This window comes from Balearica regulorum, chromosome Z (genome assembly GCF_011004875.1).
Source record: "Balearica regulorum gibbericeps isolate bBalReg1 chromosome Z, bBalReg1.pri, whole genome shotgun sequence".
Lineage (NCBI taxonomy): Eukaryota > Metazoa > Chordata > Aves > Gruiformes > Gruidae > Balearica > Balearica regulorum.
The window spans coordinates 49,926,200-49,943,309 of record NC_046220.1 but is presented as its reverse complement, the minus strand read 5'-3'; the positions used below and the strand labels follow the sequence as shown (position 1 = coordinate 49,943,309).

The following is a 17,110-nucleotide window of genomic DNA, read 5'->3' as shown; positions in this document are numbered from 1 at the left end:
CAGTATCTTGAATATGAGTGCCAGAATGGTACCAGTAAAATCAGCATTATAATATCAATATTTAATGAATTTTGTAAGACTTGAATATTTGTCTTCAAATAGAAAACTTGAATTCTGCATAGAAATGAAACGTGCCTGTCTTTGCTAATTAATATGATATCAGAGATGTGTATGAGCAGAGTGTGTGTTGAGTAGAGTTTAACCCCAGTGCTATGGAAGTCTTAGGAGATACTGAAATTTCTGGATAGGTTGAGGAAACATATCAAATCAGATTTTGAAAATGGAGGCAAGGTTCAGAAGACCCCAGGCACATGAACAGGCTTTATCTCCACACAACTCTTGTGATACCCAGAGATTTATGAGACTGCCTACATTTGCCCCCTCACTTCTGGGATGTTAAGTGGCCACGAAAGTATGGATATTTCATCCCATAAAGCTCTGCAATATAAGAGTGTCAGAAATTACTACGATGCATGACTGAATTTAAAATTTAAAAGCGTTCTAGTCCACATTTTTGAGGTATTTTAGGTTTGGATGAATGAATGTGTTGTTTAAAAGAAGTCCCTGTTTCTTGTAGTTTTCCCTCTTTCTGTTGCTTCGCTCCACTTTTTGACATAAAATGTACACATTAATAACTATTTTGCTGGTAACTGAGAATCCTGATTTAGCTAGGCTGAAACAGTTTTCCCAGTTTGGTCTGATCAGAAACTTAAGGCCCCAGCTCATATGTTTGGATGAAAGATAATATGCTTTTATTGGCTGAGTTAGCCTTACCTGACAGAGCAACACATTCCTTTGAGAGCTGAGCTGTATTTCTTGCTAGCAGGCATTACATGACACAAATGTGAGCAGTTCTAATGAACAGATAGTGAAAGGGGCTTCATTCCTCTAATGTCTACCACCACCCCCAAAAATATCCTGTTAGGCATGCATACTTTTTCTTTCCTGACTTCTAGTTATAGGGGAAGGAGGCAGGAAGGACTGGGAAGGGTGAATGGAGAACCTAGCCATGTTGATTAGTCCAGGTCAGTGTTCTCTGGGCACCCACTTCACAACCCAGGCATAGAGTTGGGAGCATTTTCTGGCATCTTTCCTCACCATCCCTTCTTGTCTCCCTTCAGGACATTATCGAGGTTGCTGCCTCTTTAGAAATGCTGACTTAACTAACTTTCACAGCAGCATGTGACCTACATGCTAATTCACAACTCAGTTTAAATCCAGTTGGTAAAGCTCCCAAGGGCTTCATAGGTGCAAGATCCTGCTCTAAGATCTGTTTACATGACAGTCCAACAGGCTTCTGTTTTTCCAGGGGCTTTCTGTTAGTGGTGCGGAAAGGGAAGCAGAATTATAGCACTTCTAGTCATTAAAATACAAGATGTTAAAGGGAAGGCATACCTGAAGGCAGTGGGGGATCATCCCATAGCATGGACAGCATCATGGGGAAGCTGTAGGATTCAACAGGGAAAGGGTCAAGTGAAGGAATGGGCTGTTCTGGTTAAATATCAGAATAGGCTTCTGCTTCTCTACCACAAACACTGATTCAAAGGACTTTAAAGATGTTTTAGTGGAGTTGGGGTAAAATAGAAAGCTATTAGTTACTCTTGAAATCCAGAAATTATTGTGAAGAAGTTGAGAATAAAGAAAGTCAACAGGTTTGGATTCTTCTAAGTAGAAAGTTCTTACCACATTTAACAAGTTCTTTTTTTTTAGATGTTTAATGTTCTCTCATAATTCATAGGGTTGTTTAATTGGTCCAAAAGCTTTTCTTTTGACTGCCTTGTAAGCACCTATTTCATTGCTTTTTTGAAAACAGATGGGAATTTCTTTGCTTATTTACTGAATGCATTTTTGCCTTCCTGCAGTGGATGATACAGTGGTTGCTATTCCTTATGGAAGCAGGCAAGTTCGCCTCGTGCTGAAAGGACCCGATCATTTATGTAAGTAGAAAAAGTTAGTGTACATTTGTTTAAGAAAGCCTTGCTAACCCACAGTGCTCTGTTTACACTGTGGTGTCTGGTTTCCCTCTCTCAGATCACTGATTTCGACACAGGGATGAGTCCTGCCCTCAGAAGCTCTCCTCGGACCCAGTTACATCCGTGGTACACTCTCTTTTCAGAGCAGAGCTTGGCCAACATTGCAGAATCCTTTGCCCCTCCATAATTTTTCAGTCATTTCTGTTTGCTTATCCTTTGGCTGGCTTGCTTGGTGCTAAGTGCTTTTGTTTAAAATTAATAAAATATATCCCACTGAGTGAAGAAATATTGAGGACAGTAACGTATAAGCTTCCCTACAGCTGAGCTTAGCCATTGAGCTGCTCACGACTTTAACACATGTTTCTGTTATGGTAATATCTCTCGCTCCCATAGATGCACACGCACGCACACATGCACACACACACAAAATCACAGTCTAAAGATCAGGAACAGCACGCATAAGTCAAACCATGGTCCTTAGCAGTGATATTGCTCCAAGGAGTTAAGCCCACTGAGTGCTGCTAGCCCCTCACTTGGTGGCTATAACACTTCCCTGCTTCGTCTGACAGGGAGCTGCATACCCCAGCAGCTGTGTATCCCTCTTCTTTGGGAGAAGAGTCTCAGGATGTAAGAATATGCTGGGAGACCTGAAGGCAAATCTATTTCTTTCATGCATAGCAACTCCTTGCATCCCTCTCTTTTACCTTCCAATACAGTAGCTACTCACAAGCTGCTGCTTTTTTCATCAGCAGCAAATCAACACTAGAGTATTGGTAAATAAGATTTACTGTCAGAAAAAAACCACTAACTGTACTGCATATCCTCTCAGAAGCACAAATTATTGTAAGATAAGTAGGGCTCCCATTCTTCTTTTCCAAAAGGCAATAGGACTTCCCTGCAGCATGGACCATTTAGAATCCTCTATGCTTCTCACTGTAAATACAAACATTAGTGTTAGGAAGGAGGTGAAACACCAAACCATTCACACTGTCTCCAGATTTGTTTTGCATAAAGAACTTATACTGAGTGGCAAAATAAAGGGTAGTTTTATCAGTCCTGTTCTATAGCTCACTGCTTGTGTTGAGAAAGCAGTGGGCATGCCATAACCTTTTAATGGTTCTTCAGATTTAGAGCTGTGAATAAAGACCAGCAAATTACAGGTTATAATCTAAGAAAAAATATATTATGTTTTTCTTAAAAGTTCAAATGCTGCCTGTACTTCAGCTTTAAGTGGCCCTTCGGGTATTCCTGAGCTGCTCGAGTATGGTTGTTATTACTTTCCCAGTAAATGATTTGCACTTTTCCTTTCTCTCCTGTCTTCTTTCCCAGTATAGATGTTCTCTTCCAAGGTAGAAAAATTTCATACTTTTATTATTTTTTCAGTGAAATTGAGCTATAAGACAGCTTAGAGAGAAATGAGATTGTAGCAGGACAGATTGATCTAAAACTGTCTTCAGTCAGCCCCTATCATGTTTCAGGACAACAAAATTTGAATCAGCAAGGTCTGCCTGAGTCACTGGTTGAGATTTAGATTAACTGCTCTGTGTAAACATGCATAAGTCCAAATACATCTCTTGTTTCAGATGTCTCCATGAATCTTTCTGTTCACCCATCAAAGGGTTTTATATATGTATGAGCTACAGTCAGTTGGGGGGTGAGGGAGTATTTTGCCCTGTGAACTTTGGTTGTGGGAGAAGTCAACAGGAGGCCAATTATATATACACAAGTCTTAAAACCATCTTTATCCCTGATGCATGCAGCCTTGTCCAGAAATAAATATATGGCCGAGTGCATCACAAAGGAAGAGACTAGTCTCACTGAAAACCAAGGAATTCATTAATACAGAGCAAATTCTTAGCGTACTGCCTCAGCAACTTCCTTCATGAATCAATTCCCATGACCCATCCTGAAAAGCAGCCTAATTACTGCAATTATCTTTCCCTCCTAATTACTGACTTAATACATGCTAACAAAAACATTTCTTCCATTTGCTGTCTCTGAAAATACGATTCCGCCACAGATTAATAGTATGTCCCCATCTAATTCAGATTTTGCCTTAGCTGCATCTCTATGTGGGAGAAGATTTTGTGCATAATTTCACAAACACAGGTGAAAGGAGAATAGCTTTGCAATCCGTCCTGATGAAATGTGTTGTCACTTTGAAATAACTACAAGAAACAGTTTACTGGTGAATGTGCTATAAAGCATAATCTGGAGTTGGTGAGGAGTCTAGCTAGATGATGAAACAGATCTATTTTCTGACTGTTGATTTTCATTTAATAAATTATTTAATATGTTTATTATGATTTAACAATCAGAAGTAACTGCTACCAAACAGTATCAGAATTAATGCCCACTTTTTGGGAGCTGTGCATGCAGAAAGAGCCAGGGGGAGAGCTCAGGAGGGCTCAGCACTTGCCTTCCCTTCCTACTCCACTGTGATGGATCAGACCACTTCTGGAGAGAAGGCAGGATTGCTGTCATACTGATCTTTCTTTCCTGGATGTCTTGCTTTCAGTTAATTATCTACCACAGCAACATGTGGTTAGTGACCCACCTTTGAACTGAAAGGGGAAAAGCAACTTAACAAAGCCAGCACTCATGGGGGAAGGTCTGAGTCATGTTCCACATAGGAGCGTGACTTACTGAGAGAGAGTTAAACAACAGCGAACATGCCTAACTAGGACTGGATTAATATGTCTAAAAGAGAGTAAATACATGACCTATGGGTGAGGAGGTGAACGCAGAGCTAGAAACCTGAGGGTTGAGCAAAGCCAAAAAGCAGATGGAGGAGAAAAAAGAAAAGGAACATATAGGAATCTGAATAGATGATGAAAAAGAATGAAAAAGATGCATTATCACTAATTTAGGGGGCAAATCTGCACCACCACTGTTTTGTGTTGGTTTTCTTTTTCTGCTCTCACTGACTTCAAATCATAATGCTCTAGTTTCCTGTTAATTTGTTTGTATTTGTCAGATTTGGAAACCAAGACTCTCCAAGGTGTGAAGAGTGAAAACAGCCTCAGCTCCACAGGCTCCTTCCTTGTGGACAATTCTAGCATCGACTTCCAGAAGTTTCCTGACAAGGAGGTATTAAGAATACCTGGGCCTCTCACTGCAGACTTCACTATCAAGGTGAGGGTCATTGGTCATTGACCTCTTGGAGCAACATAAAGTAAGACAAGATGTATTAGAAAGATGAGAGAGATTTTTCTAGATCTTAATTTTCTAGCAGACAAAGCCTAGTCCAGGCTAGCTCTTGAATTCTACATGAAATTCTTTAGAGTTAAATATTTGATGAAAGCTTCCTTGGGCACTCCTTGGGAAAGAGACTGAGTTTATGCCAAGAAAGGCATACCCAATGTGTACCCTAAAGAGAAATGATGAACTCATTACAAGAAAAGGCAGATTACTTTCTATATGTGCTGCTCAGGTACATATAAATCAACGAAATACAGCTTGCTTTGTCTGTGACAAGCAAATAGAAAGAAAGTTCGTATCTTTGGCCCCTAATTTGTGGGGTTTATACTAGTGTGATTGCACAGAAGACTGTAAGCAAGTGGAGAATGAGGTCCCCAAGCTCCAAAATAAATGGGATGACTTTGCTTGAGAAGTCATGGTGTCATTTTGAAGTTCTGCTTTGTGTTGCACTGGCAGTGAGAATAAAATTGTTTCCTCCCATTAGAGCATTTCTATTCTTCCAGGTAATATAAAACACATTGCTGGAAGCAATGCACACATTCTGTAGGAAAACACACATACAAAAATGAACATTTGGGAATTACAATAAAATAAATCCTTTTCCAGTAGGTCCAAGGAACTTGAAGGATTTCAGCTGTAAAACTGTAAAACCTGTATCATGTCCAGGACTACACAAATTTTTCACCATGGGCCCCAGAGGTAGATGACATTTTCTTTAACCTAGAGCTGATGGCAGCTAGAAGTTTAAACAGTGATCTGGAAAATGCAATAAGTGATGGGGTTGGGTTTAGCTGAGCTGGGCTGGAATGGCTTAGCTTCGGAAGTAGCAGAGCCCTGTAGACTGTCCCCTACTCATCTTGGTATGCTAGCAGTACATAAAAAAAAGCTGAAATTATCAGGACTGGTTCACAAGGAGAAGCCTGACCTGAAGAATGCATTCCTTTCTCTTTGAAGGTCAGAATGAAAATGCCTTAATAAAACAGATGCTAGTCAATTCAAAATGTCTAAACCACTTTTACCTGTATTGCAGATTATATCCAGATGATGAACATCAGTGCAATGTAAACAGTATCGCTCATTTTGCATTGTGCTGTCTGTGGATTAAGGCAGCCAGGTTAGTTATAACATACCTGTTGGGGACAGCTGGTCATGTAGACCAATGGCCCTGAAATGCTAATAGGAGGGTTGGACTGTGTTCTTGGTATTCCCATGTTATCTTTTACGACAGGGAAAATACCTTTGTCCCTTGGTACTTGCATTTCCTGCTCTGTCAAAGCCAGGTATGAAGCGCTGGTTAAAACAAAGGCAATACCTTACGAGCATGAGGACTGTCTGGCCAATGTGATTGTACAGGCTGGCTAGGCATGGGCAGAACAGACACTCCTGAGTTTAGATTAAGCTATTTTAATAGTTCTGGTGTGTTTGCACTTTTTGAAAATCAGAGTAGCGTAGCTCAGCAGCTGTTAATTTATTGGCCTATCCATTGTCTTAAGTGGATATAGAAAAATGCACAAACAAAACCCCTGTTTACAGTTGTAGGATCTTTTCTAAGGTTAGAATTAGATTTTGCCTTGGATCGGGCACTTAAAAATTCCTTCAATTTGAATCACAGTCAGTTTTTTAATAAACAGCTATAGAAGGTACTTTAGACATTACGTCATGCAACAAGGATATTATTCTATACTATTTATTTTTCTAACAAAATATTTTAGCTTCTGGGTATTTCATTTGTTAAATTTTGTTGGATATAAGAGTGTACATACAAATACGGCTAATACAGGAGTAACAAAATGCATGCATACCTCTCAGTTATGTCAGACTTGGCAAGTGCTTTCCATACTTACTATAGCCATGACCATGACTATTTTGCCTTCAGATTGTGAAGGTAAAGTACTTTTCTTTAAAAAATCAGATGACAGGCTTCTCTGTGGTATTAGCAAGTTTTCCTTACAAAGTGGGATCTCCTTGGATGTCAAGATTTACTTTCCTGGGACAAGGCAGTTTTTATGCAAACAGATCTAAATTAATTTGTAGATTTAACAGAACTCTAGCTTTAGGGTCATTCTCTGAATGATTGTTGTAATCCTTTCCAATTGACCCTGAATGGTCTTATTCAGAGAGGTCAAGTTAGACACCTGGATATAATTCAGAAGTAGAAACTCAGTGTGGGAGCTGACATTTAAGTTTCCTTATTGGTGACATGGAGTGCTGTAAAATTGCAAGAAGAAACCTCATGCTGCTGCTGTAGGAGATTAATTGTATAATTGCTAGATTTCTTGAATTTGTAATAGTCAGTGGTATGTTTCTTGTGTACTAAACTCTTGGTAATCTCTTCACAAGATGTGTAAATGGTAAAAACAATTCAGAAAAACAGCTCTCTCTTTTTAAAAAAAAAAAAAGTTGCTATCACAAAATGGGAGAAGAATTGGAGTTTTTCATGTCCTTATTGTTTATATTCCTAGTTTGAGAACATAAATCTCCATTATAAACTTTTAATGTTTGAAAGACAGAAGACCTGGAAAAGATGCCAGCAAACTTAAATTCCACTTGAATTTTGTTTCTAAATTCTGAGGATTTCCCTGTTTTGATGTTTTTAACACAAAACTCTGATTCAAGTGAATAGAAATGCCTTTTTCCTAAAGGAAAAAAGTGTCACATTTGATAAAATCCTGGTGAAATGAAGGTCAGTTTCACTTGGAAATCCTTCTGACACTGTGACTGAAAACAGAGCAGTACTATCACATTGGGGAACTTGTCTTTTCTGGCAGAGCTGCCACTCATCTGCTGTGTTGCCAAGGTCACATATTCACCTGTGTGTGGTAAAAAGTCTCCTCTGTCAATATTGTCCATTAGACACAGAATAGAGAGACTTGGAGTGACCATTTCATGTCACACATCTGCACTCCTTTGAGCAGGATGAATCAATGCTGTCAGATGAGGTCTACAGCTGATAACGTAATGCTAACAGTCATCACCGGTCAACTGTTCAAAGCAATCAGCACTGCAAATATGAACCACCTGAGTTACAGGCTTACTGAAACAGCTGATAGGGAATGCCAGGGGAGGGTTAGGCTGGTGAAGCACAGCCTGTGAGGGTTTGTTTTACAGGCTGTGGGTTTTGCATAGCTAGGGCCCGGAGCCCTGTGGCTCAGGTATGAGGCAGCAAAGAACAGTGGGTTTAAAACAAGGTCTCATAATGGGTGTTGTCCAGGCTTGGTGCTGGTTTGGAGGAGAAACCACTGTTGGCCTAGATTTAGGCTAGACTATGTTTATGTTGGTTATCAATCCCTGGTATCAAGATGAATGCTTTTTTTATAGCGCTTGCATGGACCAACAGCTTTGCATCAGGGATGTATAGGATTAGATAAGTGTGTGTCTGGAGGTATTTGGATTAGGGTTGGCTTTGTATTGATGTTGTCTTTTGTAGTGCTAGGGCTGACAAGCTTTGGTTAAGGGCTGCTGCCAGAAGAGACAGAAGAGACTGCCTGGCTTTTTTTTTTTTTTTTTTTTTTTTTTGGTGTGTGTGTGTGCTGGTGGCTGGGGGTACTGCTGGCTGATTTAGAAATGGCATGGACTGGGTTCCCTTGAGCAGAGTTACTGCTGAGGTTAGGATTTTGGCCACCAGTTGTCCAAAAAGTCATAAAATAGAGCTCTAAACTGCATGCTGAGTTACGCAGAGCACTAGAACTCGCCAGACGACTCTTATCTCAGTTGTGATCTAGCACTGACAGAAACTGCTGGAGAGAGAAATGCATTTGATGAGAGTCCAAGTTAACAAAAGAAGATAAGGTTGGGGTTTAGCCTAGACTTCCTGGGACTTGCAAGGGCATGCAGGAGATAATGCATGTACAGGCAGCCAGCTGGCAGAGAGGTTGATGGGCCTTGTCAGGGTAGGGCCAGGACTGGATTAAATAATCAGTTTTTGAACCAGGAGCATACAGTGATTTACCTTGTGGAATGAAATAAGGAATTACTTCAATACTCACTTTAGGGCAGAAGCCAAAAGATGCAAATCTCTTCCAGCAGCAAGGACCTACTGTTTACGGCTGGCTTATAGCTGGATTTTAGAGATATTACTATATGAGGTTGGGGGTGATGACAGTAAGGGTCTTCTGTGTAATTCAGTTCTGATGCTGGCAAAGATTTCCAGAGGAGATTATGCCTCATATTTGGGAGAAAGCTACAAGTCAGGCAGGAAGTGGTGAAGGATCTAGTCTTGGAAACACTGGTGGAGCAGAGTTAGGATGGTGCTCCTGGGAGCAGATGAGCTAGAATTAAGGCTGAGTATACAGAAATAGTAAGTGTTAAAGTTTAGTTGTGACTGAGTCAAGTTTTGTGTTACCGAGGTCAAATGATCAAAACACTTTGCTTAATTTAAAAGAGACATTTGAATATAGTTCCTTACTACCTCCTGAGATATGTGTCTTCCTGAGGTCACTTCTGTAGCGCAGATTTGACTTCACTGGAAGTGATTCTGTAACATGGTCTGTATCACTAGCTTTTATCAATCTTTGTTGGCATTCAATACTTTTTTTTTTTTTTTTTTAGCAATAGTCATAAAAATCACCCATTTTGGTTTCCTGATTTCCAAAAATTATACGTGTGTTGTAATAATTTCTAGGTCAAGCTCGCAAGTAATGCCCAGCCTGAAAAGAGACCTAATTATTTATCTTGACTAGATCTTGTGACAAGTTCTGAAAAATCCTACCCTTTTTCTCTTATTTTGGCAAATATGGTAAAATTTATGGATAGCCATTTTTTAAAAGAATATACAGATTCTATTTCATATCTACCTTTTTTTCCCTGTTCAATGTAATTTATTTCAGTTTATTATACTTAGAACGCGATCATTCTCCTAATCAGCATATTCCATCTATGAGTACATTGGAATTGCTGTACTAGGTCAAGCAAAAAGTCTACTTCACTCAGGTTTCTGTTTCAGAAAGAAACTGGTTTCAGATACTGAAAGAAAGAGTGCAAGAAACAGATCAAAGTTACCCTCAGCTTATAGACCCTCCTTCTTGACCCTTATGTTTCATTTGACCCTTGTGTCTAATGACTCAAAAGAGCCAGTCTTCAGGAATCTCTGTAGGCCCTTTTATGCTGTATTTGCCCTTTTGACAACATTTAGCTCATCCTGTTCATCTGGGGGTCTGACTAACAACTCATGCCCTAACATAACATCCCTGAGGGATTCCACAGGTCCTTCATCCTTAGCAAGAACAGGTTATAGGACTGTTCTCTGTTATCCAGTCATCAGTCCATGGGAGGATCTTCTTTACTTGTGTGGACCTTGTCTAGGACCTCTGGTGAAGGACCTAGTAGAAAACTGGTGCCTATGCTCCTTTATCAGTGTCCCTTGTGAACTTTTTGCAAAGCAATCCACAATGCTCAGAAAGCATCACCCTTCTCAGGGACCCATCTTTGAGTTCTGGTCTTTATTTTCATTCTCCCCATTGCCCCATAACAAAGATAGAGATTATTGGTCTGTGGTTTCATGAAGCCCCTACTAAAAAAGATGTTGTTAAATTTTCTGTCTGCTTTCCTGTGGTTTAAACAATAGTTTGTTCATTAAAATAAGCTAAATGTGATCATACGTGATTTGCATTCCTGTGTTCTTCAAAAAGTACGTGATTTGTGGGTGCTGTTTGCATCTGGAGATGTGTTACCATTAATCTTACGTATTTCTTTAAAATACTACTGATCTGAAATCTGCTGTCAGGTTTTAATTTCAGGGAATAGAGTTGGTTTCTTAGACATGTTATTTTCTATTCCTCTGACAAATTGTTCTTTGTAATTTTTCCTTTTCTGTTTCTGTAACTTTTTTCTGATATTATGTGTAAATTCCCCAAGTCTATGTATGTCAATAATCAGACATTTTTAAGTACTATGAAGCTTTGGTGCCAACCTGGTTCAGTTTCATCATTTTAACTTTTTTTTTTTTTTTGTGGCAAACGATTGCCTTTTTATTTTGTTAATTTTATTTTTACAGTATCTATGTTTTTACATTCAATTTCTTAGGTATTGCCATGATTAAACTAAGGTTAATAAATATTCTGCAGTGGTGATTAGGGTGGTTTGCTCAAAGGTGAATTCTCTTAGCATGGGAGCATGGTGGTGGTGGTGAAATGGTCTTTCCATAGATGAGTTGGGGTGTTATGGGGTGATATCCACAAAAGAGATGCAGCAGGTCTGGTTTTGGTGTATTTGATGTTGTCCTTGGTTCTGTGGAATAACTTTGGTGTCTCATTTGAGAAGCTTTCTGCTTTTGGAGCACTATAGTAGTGGATTCTGTACAGATTATCATAGCTGTTATAGCTGATACAGCAGGCTCCATCGCTGCCGGCTATCCCGCCAGTACATTGCACTGATTTTCTATTTTGTTCTTCCCTTGGGGAGAATAATGGAATTGAGAAAAGATTTGAACCTTCTAGCTTTCTGTTTTTGGCTTTGTGAGAGATTTAGTCTAAAGGCTTTTTAACAGTCATCCTAATAACCTAAAGGAACATAGCTTAATCCAAGATTGAGGCATGGTGAGCAAAGTCAATTCAGCAATACTTTGTAAAGCATGTAAATTGATGATAATGTATTTCACAGTGATTTATCTGCTGATTTAAAGGCTGAATTGAGCAGTATCAGAGGGAGCTGTCTTCCATATAAAGACAACCCCAAACCAAACTAATCCAACACAAGACTTTCACAATCAAGGACACAAATGCAGAAGTGGACAGTAGACATGTTCTCTGGACTCAAAGGCAGAGCTCCTTTCAGCATTCCAAGGGAATTTAAAAGGCAAGCGCAGAGGAGTCGTGATGTAGTCCTGTGTTAGACAGTATGCTTGAAAACCTTCAGCATTTCTCATTATATACATTTTTTGAACTTTTTACATTATTTTAAAGCAGCTTGTAAAATTATTTTCCCATGACAATGTCTGGCTCCTATTTCTGCTTCATGAACAATTATGAACAGCAACAAATCTCTTGCACATCCTCACTATGTATCACTACATACAAACAGGAATATAAAGTGCTCTGACTAGAGAAGGAAAGCATCATACAAAACCTTTGTTTTTACTGACATGAAAAGCATAAAATTATGTATGCCACATGAGGATAGTTCTCCACACCCTCATCCACAGATTCTTTGTATGTTACTTAGAAGACTTCAACATTTAACTTCTCATTAATAAATCAAACCCTATGCTTTGGGATTTGGCACTTGCAGAAAGCATTTGCAATAATAATGTGGAAAAATCTATTAGAACTTTTTTAATAAGCATGGTGGCATGGAGCTAGTTCATAATACACCAGATCAAATTTCTTAAGACAAAAGATAGTATGCAATAATTATTCCCTTTCCCTGTCCCCAGTTTGGGACACACACACAAAAGAAAAAACGTGGTGTCTTTCCTCCTCACCCAACACACACAATTTCATAAAATGAGAAGATCTTATGAACATACTTTTCATGGTTTAACCCTACAATTAACATTGATAATTGCTTGGTTATCACTGCTGGTTATAAACTGCTGATTAAAATTTCACAACACCCCCAAGTAAACATAATGCAGTTTTGTAGGCCAGGCCATGCGTTCTTCAGTGCACATAAACAATGGTTCAGGCATATGCTGCCAAAATCAAATATGAAACAGTTGGGCTTTGGAGGACTTTGCTCGATGGTCGTTTTTTATGTGAACCTAATCAAATTTGGGGGCTATAGGAAAAACAACACAATACAAAGGTGAAGTCAGATATTGCAGTCTCTTGGTCACAGGACAGATCAGAATAATTCAAAAAGATTGTGCTGCTTTCTTATTCAAAGTATGAGGTCTGTTGTTTTCATTCAACTTTCTGTGGATAGCCCCAAAATCAATACAGAATGTTATCAATCCAGAATTTCACCTGAGCAACAGCTTGTGCCTCTGTTGAACCATCCCAGACAGTCATTTACAAAATAAATTTAAAAAGCAGGGTACAAATGATTTTTTTTTTTCCCAAGGTCTTTCTACAAAGAGAAGAGATATCTCTGTTGCTAGTGACTGTAGGCTAGGACAGTTAATTTTTGGTGGATAGTCTGAGGACTCTAATTTTAACCAACTCTTTATAAGACTGCCAATGTCCTCTTGGGGTCTTACAAGTGATGAGGGCTGCTCTGATGTTGTGAATATTCCAAACTCCCCTGAAACTTAAGGGAAATCAAGGATGGATCTCTAGGGTGTTGCAATGCACAAATGCAGGGCTGAGTGTTCTGCAAGATCTGAGTACTTCTGTTGTCTTCTGCTAACAAATTTAGATAGGATTTATTTGCAAACATAATGAACGACTGCCATTTTTGCTGGTTCAGTGACCTAAGGATGCAAAACTCACTGTTAGAGGACTAACTAAAGATTCTCAAGTATTGACCATCTTTTTTTGAAGTTTTGGCATTTCTCATAGCTAGCAGGGTGTTGCAAATACTGCAAGGGTAAAATATTTCATGATACTCCAGACTTGAGTATTTCAATGTGTGGAAGTTGGCCCTATGCAGTAAAAACCAGGACATTTCTTAAAGCATTTAGCTATCAAGTCTCACTTTGAGTTTTGCAAGGCTCAAGCAGCCACTGATGTTTTCTCCTGGATCAAGATCTTAGCTTTAACAAACTGTCAAACAAAATCAAAAAGAAATTTTTGCTGTGTGGAATCACGGTGTATTGTTCCTCTTCTGCTTACAGTACTCCTTAAAAAATAAACGATACTGCACCTGCTTCTTTCATTTGCTTGTTTTGTATCATTTTAGCTCATGGCTGAGGCTCATTGTAATTCTTTCCCACCTATGCTGTTATCATGGCTGTACAAGCGACTTCCACATTAGGCTGGAAAAGATGTATATCTGTCTTTTCTCTGTGTCAAACCAGACAGATAATTCTGCAGACATGCAGGAATAGTCTGCAGGGAGAGGAACTCTTCTGTCCTCCTGATTTTTTTAATTAATTTTTTTTAATGTGAACTCTTTTCCCCCCCCTTCCTTTTACAGTAGGCTCTGTTTGAGCTTTTGGTCTGTTCTTCATGATTCACTGAAGACCATGCTGCTGAGTAGATCTTCTGAGTTTAAGAATCAGATGATCCTTAAAAAACAAAGAGTAAGAGCAGAATTCTCCCCAGTGAACACTTTTTCTGCACATTCAGATCAGAGACCTCCCCGAATGGCTTCTAGCACAATAGAACATTTTTCCCAGAAGTGCATGAGGCTTTCATGTGCCCAAAAAGACCCTTCTGAAGTGTGTGATTAATGCACCATCACCACACAAGGAATTAGATATCCTGTTTCTGACACACAGACTCAAATGATATTAATCCGTGTGAAAAAGGCCTCCCATTTGCTGGAGAAGCTGTATTGCTACAGCTGTATTTTTTTTTCCTGTTGGGAATTACGTCACTGTTTACTCTAATTAGAAAAGGGCAGCCTTAGTCTCGGTGGGCCATGATCTCTTACAGCCATCAACATATCCTGCGGTATTTTTGCCTTCCTCCTTCTGTTCAAGATATACTTTGATTAGTAATCATGTTTCTGTCCATCTTCAGGGCAAAACAAAACAAACAATCCAGATTATGCTGTTCAGCTCAATTTGTCATATTTTTTGCTTCTGTTTCACAGTCTACTCTTTGATGGTGTCTCTTGGTGTTTGTAAAGAAAGAAAAGGAAAGGCAGATTGAAAAATGGTGTGTCAGGGCAACTTGTTCAAAACATGGGAAAAGAAAAAGGAGGCAGTGCCGAAACATTTTAAGCTGTCTGAAAAAAAGAACAGGGAGGGTTGCTCCTGAGGTCAGGAGTACTGACTTGCAGAAAGGTCCCTCTTTTCTGGTTGTGCTTTGCCAGTTTTCCCTCCTGCGACAGCATCATGCCACTGACGCACAGATGCCCAAGCAGCACCCATACATTATGTCCTAGGACAAATAATCAACTAGAAGAGGCTTTTAGTAGCAGCATTGTTGTTCTTCCCTTGCCAGCAGTTCATCAAAGGTTTAGAGGTAAGGACAAGGGATGTCCTGCAGAGATTTTAAAGTCCCCATAACTTTAGTAATCAGCACAGCTATCAAACAGGAAGGATGTTGCCAGGTGCAAGTGGTGCTGCTTTAGCAGTGTGAAGGTCTCTCTTCTTATTGCACTCCTTGCACTACAAACTCTTGTTTACATGGGAAATCCATTCAGCACACAAAGTACTGAAAGCATAGTGAAGCTCAGATGGTTTAAAAGTTGGCAGGACTTGTAGGTTCTTAAAGAGTATTTTCTGAACATGCACTTAGCTCCAGCCAACAGTCCACACCTATGGCTGAAAGGAGCCAAAATAAAGTGAGCAGAAGAATGGCCTTATAATAATGACAGTGCCACAAAGAAGAATGAAAAAGAGACCTCACCTCAGAAACAAAAAAATATTGAATTAGACTTTTTATACTTTTGTATTTCTCACAGCACAGCCTCCCATTTTTCAGTCTGAACTATCTAATATAGCATACATGTTCTCAGAAGGTGTTTGGGAAATATTAAAGATCTAAAATCCATGTCAGTGTGGCAGGGACAACAGGTAGTGGTAGGTGATTTTCTGATGGAATAAAGATCAGTCCGTATCATCTGTCCCCATTAAATTATTCAGTGGCATTAACCATGCATTTACCATGCATTCATTATTTCAGAACATGGTCTCAGAAAGGTCAGAAATGCCACTGATTACACCCAGAAATTTATTTGACTGTGTTTTGTAGCCAAGATTTTGGCCAAGATCTATGCTCTGGTTTGTGCATTTCATTCTCCTATTGCAAAGGATCTCTGGTATTTCAAGTAGCTGCAAGATGTCTCAAAGCTGCAAGATGCCTGAGGCACAATGCTTCTTCCCAGTATTTATGTCAGGTTCACTCTTTGGTGTTACATCTTTTTCAGATTCGCTATGCTGGTGCTGCTGACAGTTCAGTTCAGTTTATCTTCTATCAGCCTATCATTCACCGATGGAGGGAAACTGATTTTTTTCCTTGTTCAGCATCCTGTGGAGGAGGTAATGAATGACCACTGTATTCCAAAACCAGTCATCTGCATACAGGGTCTGTCCCAACTGTTGCACTGAGATTTGAACCTTTAAAATGGGCAAAATTTGAAAATGAAAGTAGTTACATCTAAATGAAGGGAGGGATGTAGTAGCAGCAGAAGTAGCCTGCAGATTTTTTTAGCATCAGACCAGGCTCTGTACAAAAAGCACATTTTGATGTCCACATGACTGCATTTAATGCTACAACTGTGAAACATAAGTGCTGATGGGATTTGGGCCTGCTTTGGAATCACAAGATGTCTCCATTTGCCCATGTTCCCACCAGCAGCTTTACCCTCTGAACTAAAACCAAGTGTATGAGTCTTAGTGACCGAGAAGCCTTGGCCTTTTTGTGGTTTTTTTGTTTTGTTTTGTTTTTTTTTTTTTGCTCTAGGCTTCTGAATTTTTACTGACCATACTGGTTGTCTTTTTTTCCTACTACATGTAATTTAAGTTGTTGGTTTCAATCTGGTCTGTAAAACAGCAGATGTTATGTCCAAAAGCACTGATATTTTCAGTTAGCTTTTTACCAAACGAGAACTTAGATGCACTTCAGAGAGAGACAGGAAGAACACCACATCACATACTATTTCTTCCACTATGTATTGCAGGTTATCAACTGACATCTGCTGAATGTTTTGATCTGAGAAGCAACCGGGTAGTAGCAGATCAATACTGTCACTATTATCCTGAAAATATCAAGCCAAAGCCAAAACTTCAAGAGTGTAATCTGGATCCCTGTCCTGCAAGGTCAGTCAGCTCTAATTTTAAAAGAGACTGGGCTCTAGATGAGTGAAATAAAGTAGGAAAATATTCTGTTGCTATTGCTTACAGTGTCATTTAGCCTATGTAATTCAACCTCTTTCTCATCATGAGGATA

General features: G+C 39.3%; 1 protein-coding gene across 3 annotated transcripts in view; it reads left to right on the top strand.

The window, feature by feature from the left end:
• ADAMTSL1 (ADAMTS like 1) overlaps positions 1 to 17,110 on the top strand; it is a 206,526-nt gene that overhangs the window by 70,500 nt on the left and 118,916 nt on the right. For all 3 annotated transcript variants that reach the window (XM_075741113.1, XM_075741112.1, XM_075741114.1), the window contains exons 6-9: positions 1,863 to 1,937; positions 4,951 to 5,108; positions 16,089 to 16,200; positions 16,842 to 16,980. In XM_075741113.1, the coding sequence (XP_075597228.1) occupies positions 1,863 to 1,937; positions 4,951 to 5,108; positions 16,089 to 16,200; positions 16,842 to 16,980 (484 nt within the window). The remainder of the gene's footprint in view (positions 1 to 1,862; positions 1,938 to 4,950; positions 5,109 to 16,088; positions 16,201 to 16,841; positions 16,981 to 17,110) is intronic.